Genomic DNA, 18,436 nt, shown 5'->3' on the forward strand with positions numbered 1-18,436 from the left:
AATATGATCTTTCTTTCTTACTAGTCCTTTAATACTCTATTCTGGCTAAGTCAGTGAACCTTTTGTGAAAGGCACTATAATGGTGAATTAGGTATCTTCCTTCCTGAAGAAATGTTTAAAAGGGTTTTTGGGGAGGGGGATGTTAATGTTCAACCTAATGAAAATCTGTCTTTGATGTGTGTTTCTAAATTGTGGTACAAGTGAAAATTCACTTATAATTTCAAAGTATGGAAGTGAGCTTCATTATTACTGCCTTCATTATTCTTTGTAGTTTGTGTTTATTCCCCACAATGGTGAGATATTGATAAGTCAAATCAGGTGCAGATCTTGTACATGAAGGCCTATCTGCTTAAGAGTTTAAGAGTGTGTCAGCCATGTCATGTTCATAAGACAGCATTCCACAGCACTTGCCCCTACTCTGCTCCTTCCACCCTTTCCAGACCTCCTCTATCTTTCCTGAGCCTTGGAGGGAGTTAGCTCTATCCAACTTTAATTTTTTACTGCCAGGGAGAAGCCACCTCATTTTTGTTTGCTTGTTGGGAATACAGAGCAAAGACAAGATAATCCTTAATTCTGAGCCTCTAAAATATCCAAACCATCCCCATGAATATTATAAATGTTTAGTTTCTCTTAAGATAATTTTAAATTTGCCATTATTAGAGACCTTTTAGATGATACATTTTCTTTTTTTTTAAGATTAAAATTTTAATTTATAGGAGTACACTATAGCTGTCTTCAGCCACACACCAGAAGAGGGCATCAGATCCTATTACAGATGGTTGTCAGCCATGTGGATGTTAGGAATTGAACTCAGGACCTCTGGAAGAGCAGTCAGTGCTCTTAACCGCTAATCCATCTCTCCAGCCCCCTATGATACAGTTCTGAAACTCATGCGCACACACATGTGCTAAACATTAGAGTATCCTCATACTTTATCTACCATGTATCTGTCTTTTTAATCAAATAGTTGTTTCCCATTGCCTGCTTACTTAGCCATGGGGTCTCTTCAAAAGCAAAAGGACTGCACCTGCTTTATCATTACATTTGCTTACTTTGTCCTGCCTCTGACACAGAGGCAGGAGGTGACATTGTTTCCTCACTGTATTTGACAATTCTCGATAGAGCATTATTTTAAATTTCCTCTTAGATATATTTTTAGTACCAAAGTCAGTATTATTAAGGCAAAGATAGAAGTCAGCACACTAAAGGCAGAGGATCTATAAGAAAATAAAATGCACATTTCTCTAAGCTTCTCTCTAGTGTCCTACAAGTTCTGTCTACTGAAAATATTAATAATCCTTAGGATAAAAAATTAACTTCTCTCCCCATAGACCTGTCAATTTTTCAGTTTGTTAGAACTAGTCATTGACTAGAAGTGATTTGCCATGATTTAATGTGACACAGTGGGATGCTTTATTTTTATTAGCCATGTGACTTTGAAGAAATTAGTTAAACTTCCTTAGGTTTTGAACTATGCCTGAAAATGGCGATATAGAACTTTCACTGGTGAATGGTTATATTTAATTGGTAATAATGGCTAAAATGCTTGCAGTTGCTAGAATAATCACTGGTGGATAATATTGTGATCAATTTGTAGATTAGTGAGATTCTTCACGAAAGGCATGACCTATCCTATAAAGTCTGTACTAATGATTTCACTAAGAAGTATGTTTGTTAAGCCAGAAAGAGTCAGATAAGATATGACAGATTCTTATTTTCCAAAATAAAACAGCCTCTTAGAGACCATGTACTGACAAGAGTCATGTTAGTATAGATTTCACCTCATCCTAAGCACTGCATCCTGATGTTGGCTCATGGTTTAAGCATCAGGAAATGGTTTGGATGGTGACTGTGGGCATCTACTCTTTAGAAGCTGAGACTCTAAGGTTGCGTTAAAGCCTCAGACTTCTATATGGTTCACTTAGACCTCCAGGTCTCTGTCTCCCAGTGGATCCACCTAGAGATCCCCCAGATAAATCTTGCAGCCATCTAGAATCTAAGAGCTCCTTAGGAATAACACTTCTGCAATTAACACCTTTAAGCCTGCAACCCTTCGATGGCACAGAATGAGCCTTGCCTGAGTCTCCAGTCATTCTGGTTTGTTCTTTATCCAGGATTGGCCAGAGTGGCATCTCGGGGATGGGGGGTGGGTGAGGACACGATTCCAGATTTCTACATTATATCCTGTCCTTTTAAGTTCTTCCAAGTATCTGGCTGCTTCCCCCTGCTAATGACACGGGCCTCTAGTAGTTGCCCAAGCTGTTTGCTCCTCTGTAATATGATGTGTGTTTAAGGCCTTCCCTACTTATATTGAAATTTTAACATACACTAATCCTTTTAAGTGTTTACCTTTTTACAAAGATTGTGACTTTTACAAACAACATCAAAAAGATAATTTTCAATGCTTGGTCTTGTTGTGTACTTTAAAAATATCATCTCAGTCTCATAAGGGCGTGATTATTTGTTTCTCATGTGTGTCCACCCTGGAAGAAGGAAAGGAATATTATGCTAGATGAAAATCCACTGAAAGAATGATGTCTTGAGACCATGAAGGGTGTGAGCTGTATTCTGTGAGCATAGGATTGGCAGCGGCACTTTTTTTTTTCTTTCTGCAGGATTCACCGAGCTCAGTTTAACCCTTCAGATTCTTTCTATGCTGACTATCTTGCTCTGTGTTGTCTTGTGACAGCATCTCCACTGTAACTTCCTTGTATAGAGACAACCCAGCATCTCCTCTAGAGACATCTTCTTGTTATTTTAATTCTTTAAGACATAGCTTCTGAAAATCTACTGGCAAAATTCCTCTGAAAAAAAAATTATCCCCATCCTACCCCCAAATGTGCACACTCTGGTTTGAGCTTTAAAAACTAGACCTGGTTACCAAGCTGTCTATGCCACATGGTTCCCAATTTTTTTTTCACAAAAATATTATAGTTCATAACTGTCTAATCCAGAATTTCCAAGAAAAGATTTATATCTAGGTAGCATACATTAGGTCTTCAGGCACACGGCCCTCCTGGATCCAAGGTGGATCAGGCCACAGAGAATGCCTGTCTGTGCTCCCTAGCAGTCTTTGTTTAACTTGATTCAGGATACTCTGAATATTTTCAAGGGTTTCAGCTTGCAAGTTTGTCTTAAAATAGATATGCAGTAATAGTGTTATATAAGGAGAATAGGGCTACATGTTACAAATGCTTTGGTTGTTTTGCCCCAGTCTGGAGGATTCAGAACTATCATCAAATAATTAAAATGTTTGGTGGAACATGTCAGTGCATTTGTAAAGCTCAGAGCTGCTTCCTGTCGCTGAAACATTGAGTGAAACAGAGAATGCTATAGTTAGCTAAGTGTGAGGACTCTTTCATAAATCACCTAATATATTTTAAACAACATTTTCCAATACATAATATAAAACAATATGCTAAAAATGGGAAGTGAAGACTGGTTTGTTAAATAGATCATATTTGCAAGGCGTTTTCCTAAATAACGTGATCATTTCCAGTTCACCTAATGTCATTAACATTATCAAGCTTGTTGTGAGTGCTATGGAAACACCCTCCATTTTATATAGATTCAAACCCTTGTATATTTTGAGTTATCTGGATATTTTGACTTTGCACTTTTGTCCTGAATATTTTGCTTTCAAACCACATCCTACTTCTTTGCTTTTTCTGAAAAAAAAAAAAAAAGTTTTCCCAAGAAGCAAAGTTGTTCTCACCTTTTAAGAGATTTATTTTCTTTTTAGTTCTGTGCTGGCATGAACAAGAATGTTAGTGAGTATGTGTGTGTATCTTAGTGTAGGTTAATTCAGAGGCCAGAGGAGAGGATGTCACTGGAACAGGAGTTATGGATGAATGTGAGCCATCCAACATGAATGCTGGGAATGGAATCCAGGCCCTCTGGACAATGGTCTTAGTAACTGAGTCACCTGCTGAGGTGCATTATCACTTTCATGATACTAGTTAATTGTAGGTCCCCTAGATAAAAACTGAAGATATTCTATAGTAGATGTATTGGAATGTTTTTTGTTGAGTTTCATGTTTTTTTCCTTTGTAAAGTAATTATAAGTATGTCTGTGAATTATTGTGACGTGGTAGCATCAAGTATTGCGAGGACTGATTTCTTAGACAAGATCTCAAGGCTTTGCTTTGAGTCATCTGTACTTTTGTTTATAATCCATCATAATGCTCTAGTTTAAATATAATTATGGTGCTATTTAGCATGAAGAGCTAAAGGTTATATTTTGAATAATATTTCACACTGGCTGATTGTTGCCAAAAATTCTACCAATATACTTACAAAAGTTATTCTACCAGCAGTGGACTAAAGGGCTGATTTTATTAGCCTCCCAAGACTGGAAGCTGTTAACTTAATTGACTCTTTAAGAATTTGAAGGAAAGTAAACTCTAATTGTTGAAGTTTGCTTTCACACTACCGTTCAGCAGTTGGTGTGATTACTGTTTTGATTCAGTAGGAAAGTCAGGAGTAAATCCCTAAGTACAATCTCTCACACGCTCCCCTCCTGGAGTTCTGAGGAGTTCCTATGAAAGTTCATTTCACTGCCTATTCTTGGAGTCACTATTATGAAGAGTTAAGAATTGTGGGGTTGGGAGACTGAAGTCAGACTATGGATAGCTTACTTGATCTTTGAGGGACTTTGCTTCAGTTATATGGTTTTAAAGTCTATATATCAACACTTCTGGAATTTTAATTTTCTTCTCCTATTCTTACTTTGTTAGGTCAATTTCCTCATCTATTAAATGAGGAACTTAGTTTTGTCACAGTGTCTGTGTAGTAAAGTTCCACAGACAGGAAATATAGACTTAAGACCATGATAAGCAGTTCAGTTGGAAAAAGGCTTCCATTGTAAGCACAAAAGTTTGAGTTTCATCCCAATATACTTTAAAAAACTATTCTGACACAGTGACTCATGCTTGTAATTCCAGATTTAGGAAAGACTTTCGAGGCTCTCAGAATCAGTTCGAACAGTCTATTTGATAAGTCTCGGGCCAGTAAGAGACTCTGTCTCAACAAAATTGGTCAATAAAATATAGATAGCACATGTGGTATGTATGGTATCTGAGATTGACTTCTGTTCTCTCTATGAATGTTTATGTATGTGCACATATTTACATGTGCACCCAAACCACAAACATCACCACACACACAGATACACACATCAAACAAAACTGTGCTGCTCAGAGAGAGATGTTTGTTATAGAATCTCAGCAGGTTGCCATGTGGAATTAATAAATCCAAGTGCATGGAACCATGCCTAACTGAACACTGTTTGCCATAAATCATCCTGTCAATAAAGGTGATTTTCTTAATAACTATTATGTCTTAAAAATGAACAGTGTATTGTGAGTTTAATGACATTTGTTAATGACACCATAAAGCTTCAGTTACTGGCATTCGTTATAACCACTATATCAGATTGGATTCATGAATCCTAGATAAATAGTATATCATGGTTCTGAGCCATGACATTGCAAGCTAACAAAACCAGAAAGAATCAGTTATACTAAATCTGTTTTTATGTAGTCTTAGTATTTTGATAATCATAGAAATTTTCTTATTCAATTTTAAATATTGCATTAAATAGTATCTGGTTTGATTTCTGAATTTTCAGGATGCTTGTTAATTTTTCCATGCAAGTACTTCACTCTTGACCATTTTCAACCCTTTCCTGAATTTGGTTAGTTATCTACTACCTCTGTAATTTATATAAAAATTTAATTTTACCAAATAAGACTTTTGAGAGATAGAGAAATTTATATAATAACTAAACAAGCCTAGAACACAAGGGAGGTTCATGATGCTTGGATATTTTGTTGTACTGACTCACACTAATATTATGTCAGGCAACACACCAGCTAAAGCATATATTTCACATTCCATTTTCACACTGTCTGTTTGATGTAATTGATGCAGTGAGGGGCAAAGCAAACATGGGTAGCCAACTCCAACAGATTGTCTGCTGACAATGTATTCAGCACAGAGCCAGCACAGATTGACGAGTGTAGAGTTGGAGAGAAGACAGGTCCATTTAGCCACCTGAGCAGTGACCAGGCTAGCCCTCAATATGCATTTCCAACCTGATAATCATAGCCCTGTTATTTCTGAGTAAGTGTAGAAATTCGATGGTTCCAGTAAGACAGGACTGCTGTGGACAGTCTGGCCACTGACTATCCAAAAAAAAACAGGAGCTGATAGTGAGCCAAGGTACATTTTGAGCTGGAGAAAGTTACAGTAGTCCTGGTGACGAAATAGCCCTGAGAGAGAGAGAGGAGGGCTGGCTGGGGGGCAACATATTGAAGGGAAGAACTATGGTAGTTGCTCTGGGACAAGAGAACCCCAAGATCGCCTCCATGTAAAATGAACATAATTTCCATAGGAAAGAAGAGTAGGATGCTGTTATACTTTGAAAATCAATAATATCTCTCAAGTATATTCTAATATTTGATTAAAATATTTAATTCCCTCCTAATTCTAGAGTATCACCAAATGAAACAATTATCTTCTAATAAACTTAAATTTTTTCAGAGCTCAGATAACAAGTCACAGAGTATCCCTTTCCAGACATAAAGTAAATGGACCTTTGGTAACTACAGTTTATGGAAAAATTACATAGAAGTATCTGGCCAAAGCCCTGGAGACAATTTAGTCATCTATATGTCCAGTCTAAGCTGCTCAGTAATGTCTCTATATATGGTCACTTCATAATACCTAATGACTGCTCTTATTAAAATTTTAAAGATTTTATTTTATGGTGACATATAAACATGCCTCTAAAATAAAAAGACTCAGGGAGATTCATGAGATACTGAATTATTTTTTTTTAATTTTCCTAAAACACACAGAAAACACCTAAGCATGAGGCTCCTATACCTGCGTTTCTCTCAAACTTAAAGAGCCTTTCCTCCTTTGTCATTTGTGATCTATAATAAATATCTGAAATATCCATTCATTTAACACTGACACCGAACTCAGTGCTCCCTGAATTGTGCACACATTTGATGCTGGTAGTTTTTAGTTTAGTGAATTTTTCTTGGCAAAAGCTCTGCTCCTGCCTGGGAACTGATTGCACTTCCGCAGAGCCAATATGTTTCTCAGTTCTCCAATTTAAATGCTGCCAAGGATTTTCTAACATGTGCCATGAGAAATTTAACTGCACACAAAACCCCATTCATTAAATAAACAGTTAACTAAGCAACCTCTGGCAAAAGGCACACTCTATCTAACCTCAGAAGCACTGGGGACCTTCCAAAGGAAGTAATTAAAGATTGCTTTAAAGCAAAATGCCCTAGAACTTAACAGTCATAAATGGAAAAAGTTTCCAACATGAGCTCTCCATACTTTTTAGGGATTTGGGAATGAAAAAACAAACAATATATATATTCTAGTTTTCAACAAACCTAAAAGGGCCACATATTTTACTGTAGCATAGACTCAATACGACATGTATCTTTACCAGGCTTAACCCTACCAACTAACTTAACAGAATTTAAGGGGTTGCCTAGTTTGGCTTTGAAATGCTTTGATAATTTTAAAATGATGAACCTAAATAGCTCTAAAATTTTTTGCTCACCTGATAGAAACTTTCAAAATGCAACCTTCATAAAAAGCAAGGTAAAAAAGTAAAGGTAAATAAATAATGAAGTTTGTTTCATATAAACATCCTCATCTGAACATGATTAATTACTTACAAGAGACATACTTTTTGTTTAATAAAAGTAGTCACTTATTTATGTAAATACAGAGAATACTCTATTAGACACTTAATATCTTAACACTTATGACATTGCACACTAATTATTTTTATTTTAACATTTATTCATGTGTGTAGGTGTTCTGCCTGCATGTATTATGTCTGTTTACCATGTATGTGCCTGATGAGGCCAAAAGAAGAGTCAGAACCTCTGGGTCTAGAATTACAGATGATTATGAGACATCTTGAGGGTACTGATATTCAAAACTGGGTCCTTCAGAAGAGGAGCCAGTACTCCAACGCTCCCAAGCACTTCTGTTGTTCCAGGACTTTGGTCTTTTAGGACTAGAATGTTGACAATCATAACAACACTTTGCTTGGTGCCCAAGTCAAGCACTAGTTCTGTATATCTCTATATGCTTTGTTAACACTGCGAACCAAGACTTAAAACTCATCCTTGAGTAGGAAGAAAACTGCCTTGAAGGGAATCTAGTACTCACCTAAGGAGTGTAGTTCGTTAAGTAAAAAATGACTGCATTCATATACACACACACACACACACACACACACACACACAAATTCCAAAAAAAAATGTACATCTTGTATGTCACTTTATCAGGTGATATTAAATCATAGATTTATATAACCCCACCCCTACTAGGAGCAAGTCTTGTTTGCAATATATTTTCATCACAGGTGCTACAAATGGCAGTGTTGGCTGCCTTAAATGTCAGCTTCTCTTGTATGCGTTTTGGTTCCCAGGTGGAAGTTTGAGTGAACAATACAGGCAGAATATTTGGAAAGAATGTCTAGGCAGACAGTTTAGATAATCCATTAATTTAGATGACCAGATTCCTTGCTTTCGGAAAGTTTAATAGAGTTTTCCATATTTTAGTCCTGATAAATATCATGCAAAGAAAAGCCAAAGAGAACACCTCATAGCACGGACACTCATAAATAAGAGGCCGTGCCAGGTCCTAAATGGCAATACTTAGGGCACATTTTGTTCACAACTTTCTGACTGTCAAGTGAATTAGTGTTGTAGCCTGGGCAAACAAGCTTGCCTCCTGCTGAGATACCATTCAAAGGAAATAAGTACTTCACCCCACCTGTAAGCATCTCTGTTGCACTGGCACCAATTTCTGAGATTTTACTGAATAAAGCCCCTGAGGCCCCGTGTGATTGCTAGCAAAGAAATGAACATGGTTATAACTGCATTTGCTGTTTGTCTGTGTTTCTTACTTGTTTCCTTCTATAGTTGCATATTTGGCCTCCAACTCCTAAAATGTTTTTCCAGAATGAGGTCAGATGTCCTAATACATTAAAATAAAAAAAAACATACTTTTTATGAATTATAACTTTACCAATAAGTTTACTAGTATGAATGCAATTCTAAGCAAGATATGATTTCCTTGTGTTATTCAGATATTCCTTTAAGGCCTGATGTAGTGTTCTAAGCCTCTAATACCAGTACTCAGGAAACAGATGCAAGGAGATTTTGAGTTCAAGACCAACAGAGAGTATAAAGTAAGACTCTGTCTCAAATAAATAAATAAATAAATAATCAGAAATTTCTTTAAGAGAAGGAAGAAATGTTATATTATAATCTTAAAAAGAAAAGGGCCCTTTAAATAAATTTTAATGTATAGTTTGCTGTATGTAGGTTGTAAAGATCAAAGATACTATAATACTTATAAATGTTTATGTTGAAAATAATATTGCAGACATTTACTTTGTCCACAGAGAAAACATAAACCTCTAAATGCTGTCATTGATGTACACTATACAACAGTTTATGTTATAAATAACTTACCAGATATAACAGAATATATTATAAATCTATAATACCTAAGTGACGTGGACCTGAGCCAAGAATAAATAGCTCAATGAGACAAAATAGAATGTTCAGTTATAGAATATTTTGTATGAAAATATCCTATGTGGTGATCCTTAAAATGAATGGCAAAAAGAGATATTAAAAACTATGTAGGTTCTAGTAAGTAGCCATGAATAGGAGAAATCAATTTGGATTTTTCACCTTAAGCAGAAATTATATAACAGAAGTGTTTATGACAAATGACCAGGGTCTGGAGGCCCTAATGCGCTAGGTTTCATCATCCTTTCTGATAAGATATTGTAAGAGACTGATGATGCTCAGTTAACAGGTAGAATACCAGAGCTTTACCAAGGGTCCTAGAGATCTCCAAGCCAGTCTTCCAGGATTCTGACATGAGCTTTTCTTGCTTAGGTGTGGGTTTGTTGATCATTTTATTAGCTCTGTGAGTGGACAGAAGTCTGCTTACTGTCATTGCTTGAATTATCAATCTAGTTGTCAGGAGAGAATTACTTCTGCTCCGGGGTATAACTTCGGCATCTTAGATAACAGCTCTTGTCTAAAAGAGCTAGAAGGTCTTGTGCCCAGTAACTATCTTTGGAGATTCTACTGTTCTTAGAACACAGAATGACTGCTATTTAATACAGTGTGTTCTCTGTAGATTAAGCCCTGAAGAAAGATGAGGCAAGGTGGCTCTGAGTGATAATTATGCCCATAGGCAGAGGCAAACAGATGACCCAGCAAGGATGCCAAGGGAAGGCACAGATGCCCAGCTTCTTTTCCTGCCTTTGGTTACCTTGTAGGATAGGTCAGGTGTCAGTTCTTTTCAGCAAAGCCAGCTTCTAAATGCTTGTTTTGAACAGTTCAAAACTATTTGAAATAAGGTTTTACGCACAAACGATGCATATACTTACAACCAAGGAACATATTTTACATCAAAATACTATGCTTACCAAATATTCCTGGGAAGAAGTTTATAAGACTAGGATGGCAAAATGAGGAAGATGCTGGGAAAATGGTACTTTATGTCAGAAGTGTGGTATTTCACAAGGAACACCCACTGTATCATCACAGCAGGGAAACGAAGGACTTTATAGTAAATATTAATTTATTTCATAATCAATGTATATATGTATACATACTGGATACATATATGACTAGTTAATATATAAACATGTATTTGTATTTATGGCCACTTCCTTGAAAAAATGTAAAATTTTATAAAATAAGAAGTTTCTTTGAATTCATGGGGGTAAGAATGCTAAACTAATTTTTATTGGTTAATTTAGACATGACAGTCATTCTTGCTCTTTTCCCCTCAAAGTAATTGTACTGGTTTCTGGGAAAATGAGTTTCCTTACCATGTTAGTAATGATTATGGTTATCTTTTGCTCATGGAGACTGGCAGATTAGTCATATGTTTGAATTTATGTCATCAGACTTTTCCCCTTTGAGCAGCAGCTGCTGGTTTTGAGCAGAAACTTTAAACCCTAATTTATGGTGTGTTATTTCTGTAGATTAATGAGAGGTTAATGCTAAACATATTTTCATCTGCAACTTTTAAAATAACAGTAAGCATCGTTCTTTGTTGTTTCTCGGTAACACTCTCAGTGTCTAACTAAATGCCATCACTTGTGAACTACTTTGGGGCTCCACATCAAACATGACATTACTTAAGTTTGAGACCAATTTTCTGAAATTCATGTCCTAAAGTCATTGTGAAATCAGTGCTGCGAGAAAAAAACAGGCTTCATAGTTTATTAGTCCTGATTCTTCAGCTGCTCACTGAGGATAGCCCTGAAGGCTGCAGTATAGGAAATTATTACCCTGGAGCAGGAAAGTCTGATTTCCAAGTTCATTTTACTGGCTTGCATCTAGAGCTGCCCATGTGGCTTTATTTATTGAATGTGGGAAGAGCAAAGCACTGATGATTTTCATTTTTTTGTGAATAGGACACACTAGGTTGTCTAACTAAATCTGAGACAGAATGTTTCTTTACATTGCTTAAAGTACTGTGGTTTTTTTTTCCCATCCAGACTCTAAAGAAATTAGGGTATCAATTTACATGTCATGAGCTCTTGTGGATAAATGTTATTATAGTCTGCTTTTATCTTTTCTAACCAGCTTTGTTATTTTTGTTTGGAGAAAGTGACATATTTAGCTAAAGATTTTGTCTGCAGTCTACCTCTCAATAGGATTAAATTTGTGGCAAAACCACCAAACCCTCCTCCAGGGGAAAAAAAAAAAACAATCATCCTCCCTTAAAATAAGCTCTGCCATCTGCGAAATTCCCTGTGCTCACCTCCATGATATTCAGGTGTCTTGGTGTTGGGTGGCTTTATTAGCATCCTATTGGGTTACTTTGTGTGGGAGCGACGTGCATCTGCCTTTTCTTTCTCAATGCTAATTGTTCCTTAGTCACCATCACAGCACACAACTGCATGAGTGGTACAGCCATGGGTGGTACAGTATACTAGTGACAAAGTCTGTGTCTCACAGTTCCATTAGTCCCATGGCCTTTTAATGTCAATGAAATGTTCTTTTCCCACTTTAAAGACATGAAATTCAGAATTAATGATGTTTGGTAGAAGAAGTCAAGAAAACAATGGATAACAATGTCCATGACACCTAAAGAAAAGTGTCCCTAATGATCTTTGTTTATTTATCCATCTCCCTATGTGGTCAGAACGTAGAAAACATGTTAAAATTCCTCCCTTTGTTCTTGCTTTCTTTTGTCTTGTTATTAGACACAATCTTCTGGCTTGAAATTTACTGTGTAGTCAAGGCTACACCGATTGGGATAATCTTCCTGCCTCTGCCTCCTGAGTGCTAGGATTGCAGGACTCATCATGCCTAACTTAATTTTCTACTCTCAGTCATAAGGGAAGTGAATTATTCTTCTCCTCTCCTTTTATTTATTTATTCTTCTCTTTTAATTATAGTCTGTCTTGGTTTGGGTAGTGCAAACCTTAAAAATGCAAAACTCTAATTTGAGTTCAAGACCTTTGCTGAGTGTTTTAAAAAGGAAATTTTAGGTTTAAAATTATCAAATATCATGTGTTTATATTTGGTTATATGCATAGCATCCATTGATCTATATTATATACTTACCATGTTCCTTTGAGACAGGAACTCACTGTATAAACCACTTTACCCTCAAACTCCTAGAGATCCAACTGGCTCTGCCTCCAAAGTGCTGGAATAGAAGCTATATACAAACATACCTAGCTACTAATCTATTTTTGAGAGATATATCACATACTCTAATTTATATCACAACCAGTTATATCAACTTTGATACAGTTAGTATAAATTAATTTATAGTGAATACTATAGAAATTTTATATTTGAGTGTATTTTGCTTGTACAAACTCTTGATATATAATGAACAGGTATTTATAACAAACTCTAAACTGTTCTTTCTTGGTCTTCCACTGGACTGGGTTTGTATAGGAGAATTAATAAAATTGTATTTTCATAAATATTTTACTTTAGTATATTCCTAACAGTGCTTATATGAATGAATTGAACATATCACTATGTCATTACTTTAAAATAATGTATTGGATAAAAGCATATTGACACATTTTAATTTCCTTCTTGAGTTGTTCCTTGGACTACACCAACCAAGTACAACTTCTAGATAGTTTGAAATGACTCTTTTATTCCTTGCTTGCAGATTACCTTTTGGTTGTGTTTCAGACACATTCACTGCTATGCCAAGAGGAGTCATGGAGTGATCCTAGATAGAAGAAAATTAAAAGGAAACACCCTCATGTGTAAACATTCTCAAGTATGGGAGGAAAATCCAGGAAGGCTTAAAAAGAGCCTCTAGTGTCCCCTGGCCTGGCTTCATCCAGTGCAATGCCTAGACATCTGCATAGCTCCTCCTTTCAGAAAGTTTAGCCACCCTACAGACTGTCAGAGTTTATTTTTGAAAGACATCATTAGTGCATATTAATTAATCTTAAAAACCTCATTGAAATCTCTTAACTGAAGCATATCCTTATTTTTAAAAGTACTCATGTGAGTAGCAAATGTTTCCCCACTAATTTCACATACCCTGACTTCCTCAGAAGAGCTGTATCTATCCGTTGCTTCTGTAGAAGCCTTTAGCATAATGCTCGATACCTCTGTGTACTTTAATATGAACTTTCTATTTTCTAATAGATTAGTGTTTAAATTTGTTTCAAAATAGGGAACCACATAGAATCTCAATCCACAGCGGAAAACACCATAAGGATAGACAAAACATGTGTCTTTCATTTCTGGCTCAAATCACATACACTAAGAGGAGAACCAGGAGTTCACACATGGAATGCCTTCCTTTTGACCTGTTCCTTTTAGAAATTAGGAGCATAAGATTCACCGAGACCACTAAGCAAAGATAATAGTATGGAAATTAAAATAAAGTTATATATATATATGTGCGTGTGTGTGTGTGTGTATATATATATATATATATATATACATATATAGTATTATTATAAAATTTTTCAGTATTATTATCAAGATATTGATATTCAGTATTTTCTACCTTGACTGTAAGTCTACATTTAGAAATTGTTTTGTATTCTTGTATATTAAGCATAGACATTTTTAAAGTCCTTAACATATAAAGGAAAAGGGAAAATGTAATAATAATGCATTAAAATTATGTGGCAGATTAAATACAAAACAAACAAAAATTAAAAGAAGAAAACAAGCAAAGTGCAAACTCTGAAAGCTACATCTTGTCTGTCTCTCTTTGACACATAGGTGGTAGCTAATGGAGCAGGGAGATAAACTTCAACATTTTGAAATAATTTAAAAATATGTCAATATCCCTCCAGCTCTTAATTAGATTCTAAAATTAGATCTAAATTAATATTTACTAGTACTGCCAATGATTAGATTGAATATATTTATATATATTCAATTGAATATATACATATATTCAATTATATATCTCCATATGTGTATGTATTGGTTCATATATGTATATATATATATATATATATGTATTGGTTCACAAGTGGAACTCTGCTTTTTAACTAAGACACAATCCCATGAGCAATCACAAAGCAACCCTATGATTAAGCACCATATTCTTTTTTAAAAGCAAAAATAGCTTGCGCATGAATTCTAAGAAGGCTTAGAACACTTAAAGCCACTTGTTAAAATAATTGAACCGGAGTTGGGTCATTATAAGAGTAAGTCTAATGCTGGAAAATTGGGTAATTATGGAATGTAGGTCAGATAAAAAAAATGTGGTAACCTGAGAGTGAAAAATATATCCATTTCAGATTGCTTCTCCGTTTTCCATAGGAGCCTTTCAGGGAACACAAAATGGGGAGGAAAAATGAGCAATATGGGCCTGCTCAGAAGATAAATGTTCTTCTCTCTAGGTTTCACGTGGGCATCATTCACTGTAGAAGTACTTCATGTCCTACAAAATGAATTTCAACATAAGCTTTTCCACTGTATGCCTATACAGTGTTACCAAACTGGATATCAACTTGTTATTAAACTAGATATCCACAAATGGTTAAACATTTCCCTAGAAAAATACATGTGTGGTACTTTGGTTTTGAGGTTGGTTCACAATCCCACATTTTTGTATAGTCTACTTACATTCCTTAAACTATAATTATAAAACTTTAATAAAGTCTATGACCTGAAATTTGGTTTGACAAAGTGAAAAAAGGATTTGATTCAGCTCTTTGTAAACATGTAATGATTGCGTATGCTGGGTACTGAATTAGTATTATGTAAGAGTGAGTAAGTTTCCTACTTGCACAAAGTTGTAGATCAATGTTGGAATTCATTTTGTCTCAGTGGGGGGGGGGTACTTGGTTTGGCTAACTCTGAATAATATATCCAAGGGAAAAATTCCTATTTTTCTCAGTATTTTCCCAAATACCCTCACTGTTAAAATACACAAAACTATAAGATTGCAACTAAAATCATTGCTAACAGTTCATTAATCTCACACCCTTCAACTCTCTTCTATCCATGAGATAAGACAGCTATCCATAGACAAACTTCATATCAAAAATGGTGACTTCTGTGAAAGCAGCTTGAGTTTACAGCTAACAAGTTGCATTGATGAATGGAGGCATCTGTGTCACGCAGATCAGAAAATGCTCAGTCCTAATAAATGCCCAAATTATCTCCAAATACTAATATAAAATCATCAAGAAATGATGAAAAATTAGCAGGCTGAGTAGCACAAAAGTCATGATGAGAGCTTTGAAAATCACCCATAAAGAAATTTTCTCTACTGCTAAAGAGCTTCAAAGAAAGAAGACACTAAATCAACTTCCCTGAGGCATAATAGCGCTTCCTCCTTTCAAGACAGTATTCTTAAGAATTAGTATAATTCCTCTTTGTGATTGCTTTAATTCATTTTCTCTTTGTTTGTTGTCAGTAGATGCTTATTAAGCCGTTGTACACATTTATTCAAAGAATAAAGGATATCTTGGGCTTTACAGTAATCTGTCCTGAAGATAAAAGAAAACTGAAGCCACAGGCCCGACATTGAAAAGATGTCACTTATTTATTTGATGAAAATCAAATATAAAAACCAATTACGTGTATGGGCTTCATTTTCTATTTTTTTTCTAACAGAAAACAATAGAAGTAATTTTTCAGATATGATAAAGAGATACTACTCTCATGTAGGCTGATATAATACCTATTATCTAAGACTTATAATGCAGTTGACATTGCCTTGCCTTGATATAGATTGTTCTCTTACACATGCATTTTTTTTAATTTAATCATTACAATCATGTGGTGGTATGTTGCCTCTTTGAAGTGAGAAAATGAAGTTTATGAAGATCATACTTTTTGTAATGCTCATATCTGAATTTGAACTCTAGAAGCTGATTCTGATCCTTCAACTCTTGAACACTGACACGGGCAGCTAGTCACTGCTGGTCACATTAAGAAGCTCATCATCTATCCTGGGTCAATTGGCCACGCCTCTGAAATAAATATCTACTGTGTTGGTTTGGTTCATATTATTATTTGTGAATAAATAAATTTAGAACTTGGCAATATTGTTGTCTGTGAAATATTCAGCCCCATAGATGGATTTATACTCATCCTTATATAAATAACTAATTCACCCCTATGTTGGTGTAAGCTATATGTGTATAAATGTGATTACCCAGCATATGCATTTTGTAAAGAAATGATATGGTTCTTGCTTTTATATCAAAATACTTACGAGTTTTGCTAATTTAATGTAATAACAGATTCACGATATTAAGAGCCCACCAAGTAGTTTTCCCTGTGTGTTATTTCATGTCCAAAAATCCCTATGACTACCCCCATGCAACAAGAACCACCTTTGTGTCTTTAGATGAAGAACCTTGGAAACAATACAGTACATTTACCTGATATTTGCAAAAATTAAAAATAAAGTACCAGGACCACAGATTGAAAGGACTGTGAAGGCTGTTTCACATGTTGTAGTTCTATGTCTCCCAATAGTACTCAACTATTAGCACAGCCCGCTCCGACAGGATTTTTGTCATCTTAATCTTAGTGGTGATTGTGGGGAATTTCAGCACACCGACTTCTCATAATTATTTTGCAAGGTAAAGGTACATAATAGATGTATCTGTATCGGTTACTGGAATTACGTATCTTTTCATTTGGGCTAAATAATCAAATGGTTTTTATCAGTGAGTTGATAGCTGAAATTTCTTTGAAAAAAATACAATAAAATCAATTAATATTTTATGTTTTTCATGGTTACTTCAAAATTCCATGGGCTGCAGACAAGCTATACATATTTAAATATAAAGTCTAGATTCTCACTGCTATTCTCTACCCACAGGTTGTATATAAAAATAATGATGTAAGGCTGGAATTATCGCGACTTGCCAAGCAAGGAGATCCTAAGATGAAGATTCACGGTGTGGTGGCTTTTAAGTGTGAAAATGTGGCAACCTTAGACCCAATAACTTTTGAGACCCCGGAATCTTTCATTTCTTTGCCTAAGTGGAATGCAAAGAAAACAGGCTCAATATCATTTGATTTCCGTACAACGGAGCCAAATGGCCTCATCCTGTTTAGCCACGGCAAGCCAAGACATCAGAAGGACGCGAAGCACCCGCAGATGATTAAGGTTGACTTTTTTGCTATTGAAATGCTGGATGGCCACTTGTACCTCCTCTTAGACATGGGATCAGGGACTATAAAAATCAAAGCCCTGCAGAAGAAAGTCAATGATGGAGAATGGTATCACGTGGATTTCCAGCGGGACGGACGGTCAGGTAATTTAACAATTTACTTCATTATTTGAATCTCCAAAATCCAAATGATCAAATGGCTTGTGCCTTAAGCAAATACTTCCTAGGCATCAAGGCAAGACCTACCAGATCTTGCAAGAAATTTTATCCTGAATTTGCAAATAGCATATTTTAAAGTTCTTATGGACTCAGCTATGTTTTTATGTCATTGGACATTTGAAGGTATCTGAACATTTAATTAATCATGTAAAAATAAATAAATAAAAAATAATCAATCCACAAAAAATGTATCAGGGTTGTGTGCAAAGCAGTTCAGTCTCTGTGGTGGGATTTAAATCTACCTCTCAGCCACCTTTACTTTGAGATGTTTTAAATTCCAATAGAGGGTGTTACCCCTAGGTTTCATTTTCTGCCTTTATTCCCTTAAGAGGGAAGTTTTCTCAAAAGACATAATATTTCCACTGCACTTTAAAAGCTACTTAACGAATTGGACTTTGTTTAGTATGAACTTCGAAGAAAGAAAGAAAGAAAGAAAGAAAGAAAGAAAGAAAGAAAGAAAGAAAGAAAGAAAGAAAGAAAAAAACAACCAGAAAGGTACTTTTTTAATGTAATAAAATGAGGTGGAAACTCAGAAACTAGAGGAAGGACTGG

General features: G+C 35.4%; 1 protein-coding gene across 38 annotated transcripts in view; it reads left to right on the forward strand.

Moving 5' to 3' along the window:
- Positions 1–18,436, forward strand: part of Nrxn1 (neurexin 1) — a 1,038,549-nt gene that overhangs the window by 422,500 nt on the left and 597,613 nt on the right. For all 38 annotated transcript variants that reach the window (XM_085832802.1, XM_085832806.1, XM_085832815.1 and 35 more), the window contains one exon: positions 17,371–17,809. In XM_085832802.1, coding sequence (XP_085688928.1) covers positions 17,371–17,809 — 439 coding nt within the window. The remainder of the gene's footprint in view (positions 1–17,370; positions 17,810–18,436) is intronic.

The sequence above is a fragment of the Mus caroli genome, unplaced genomic scaffold, assembly GCF_978045245.1.
Source record: "Mus caroli unplaced genomic scaffold, Mus_caroli_1 scaffold_18, whole genome shotgun sequence".
Classification (NCBI taxonomy): domain Eukaryota; kingdom Metazoa; phylum Chordata; class Mammalia; order Rodentia; family Muridae; genus Mus; species Mus caroli.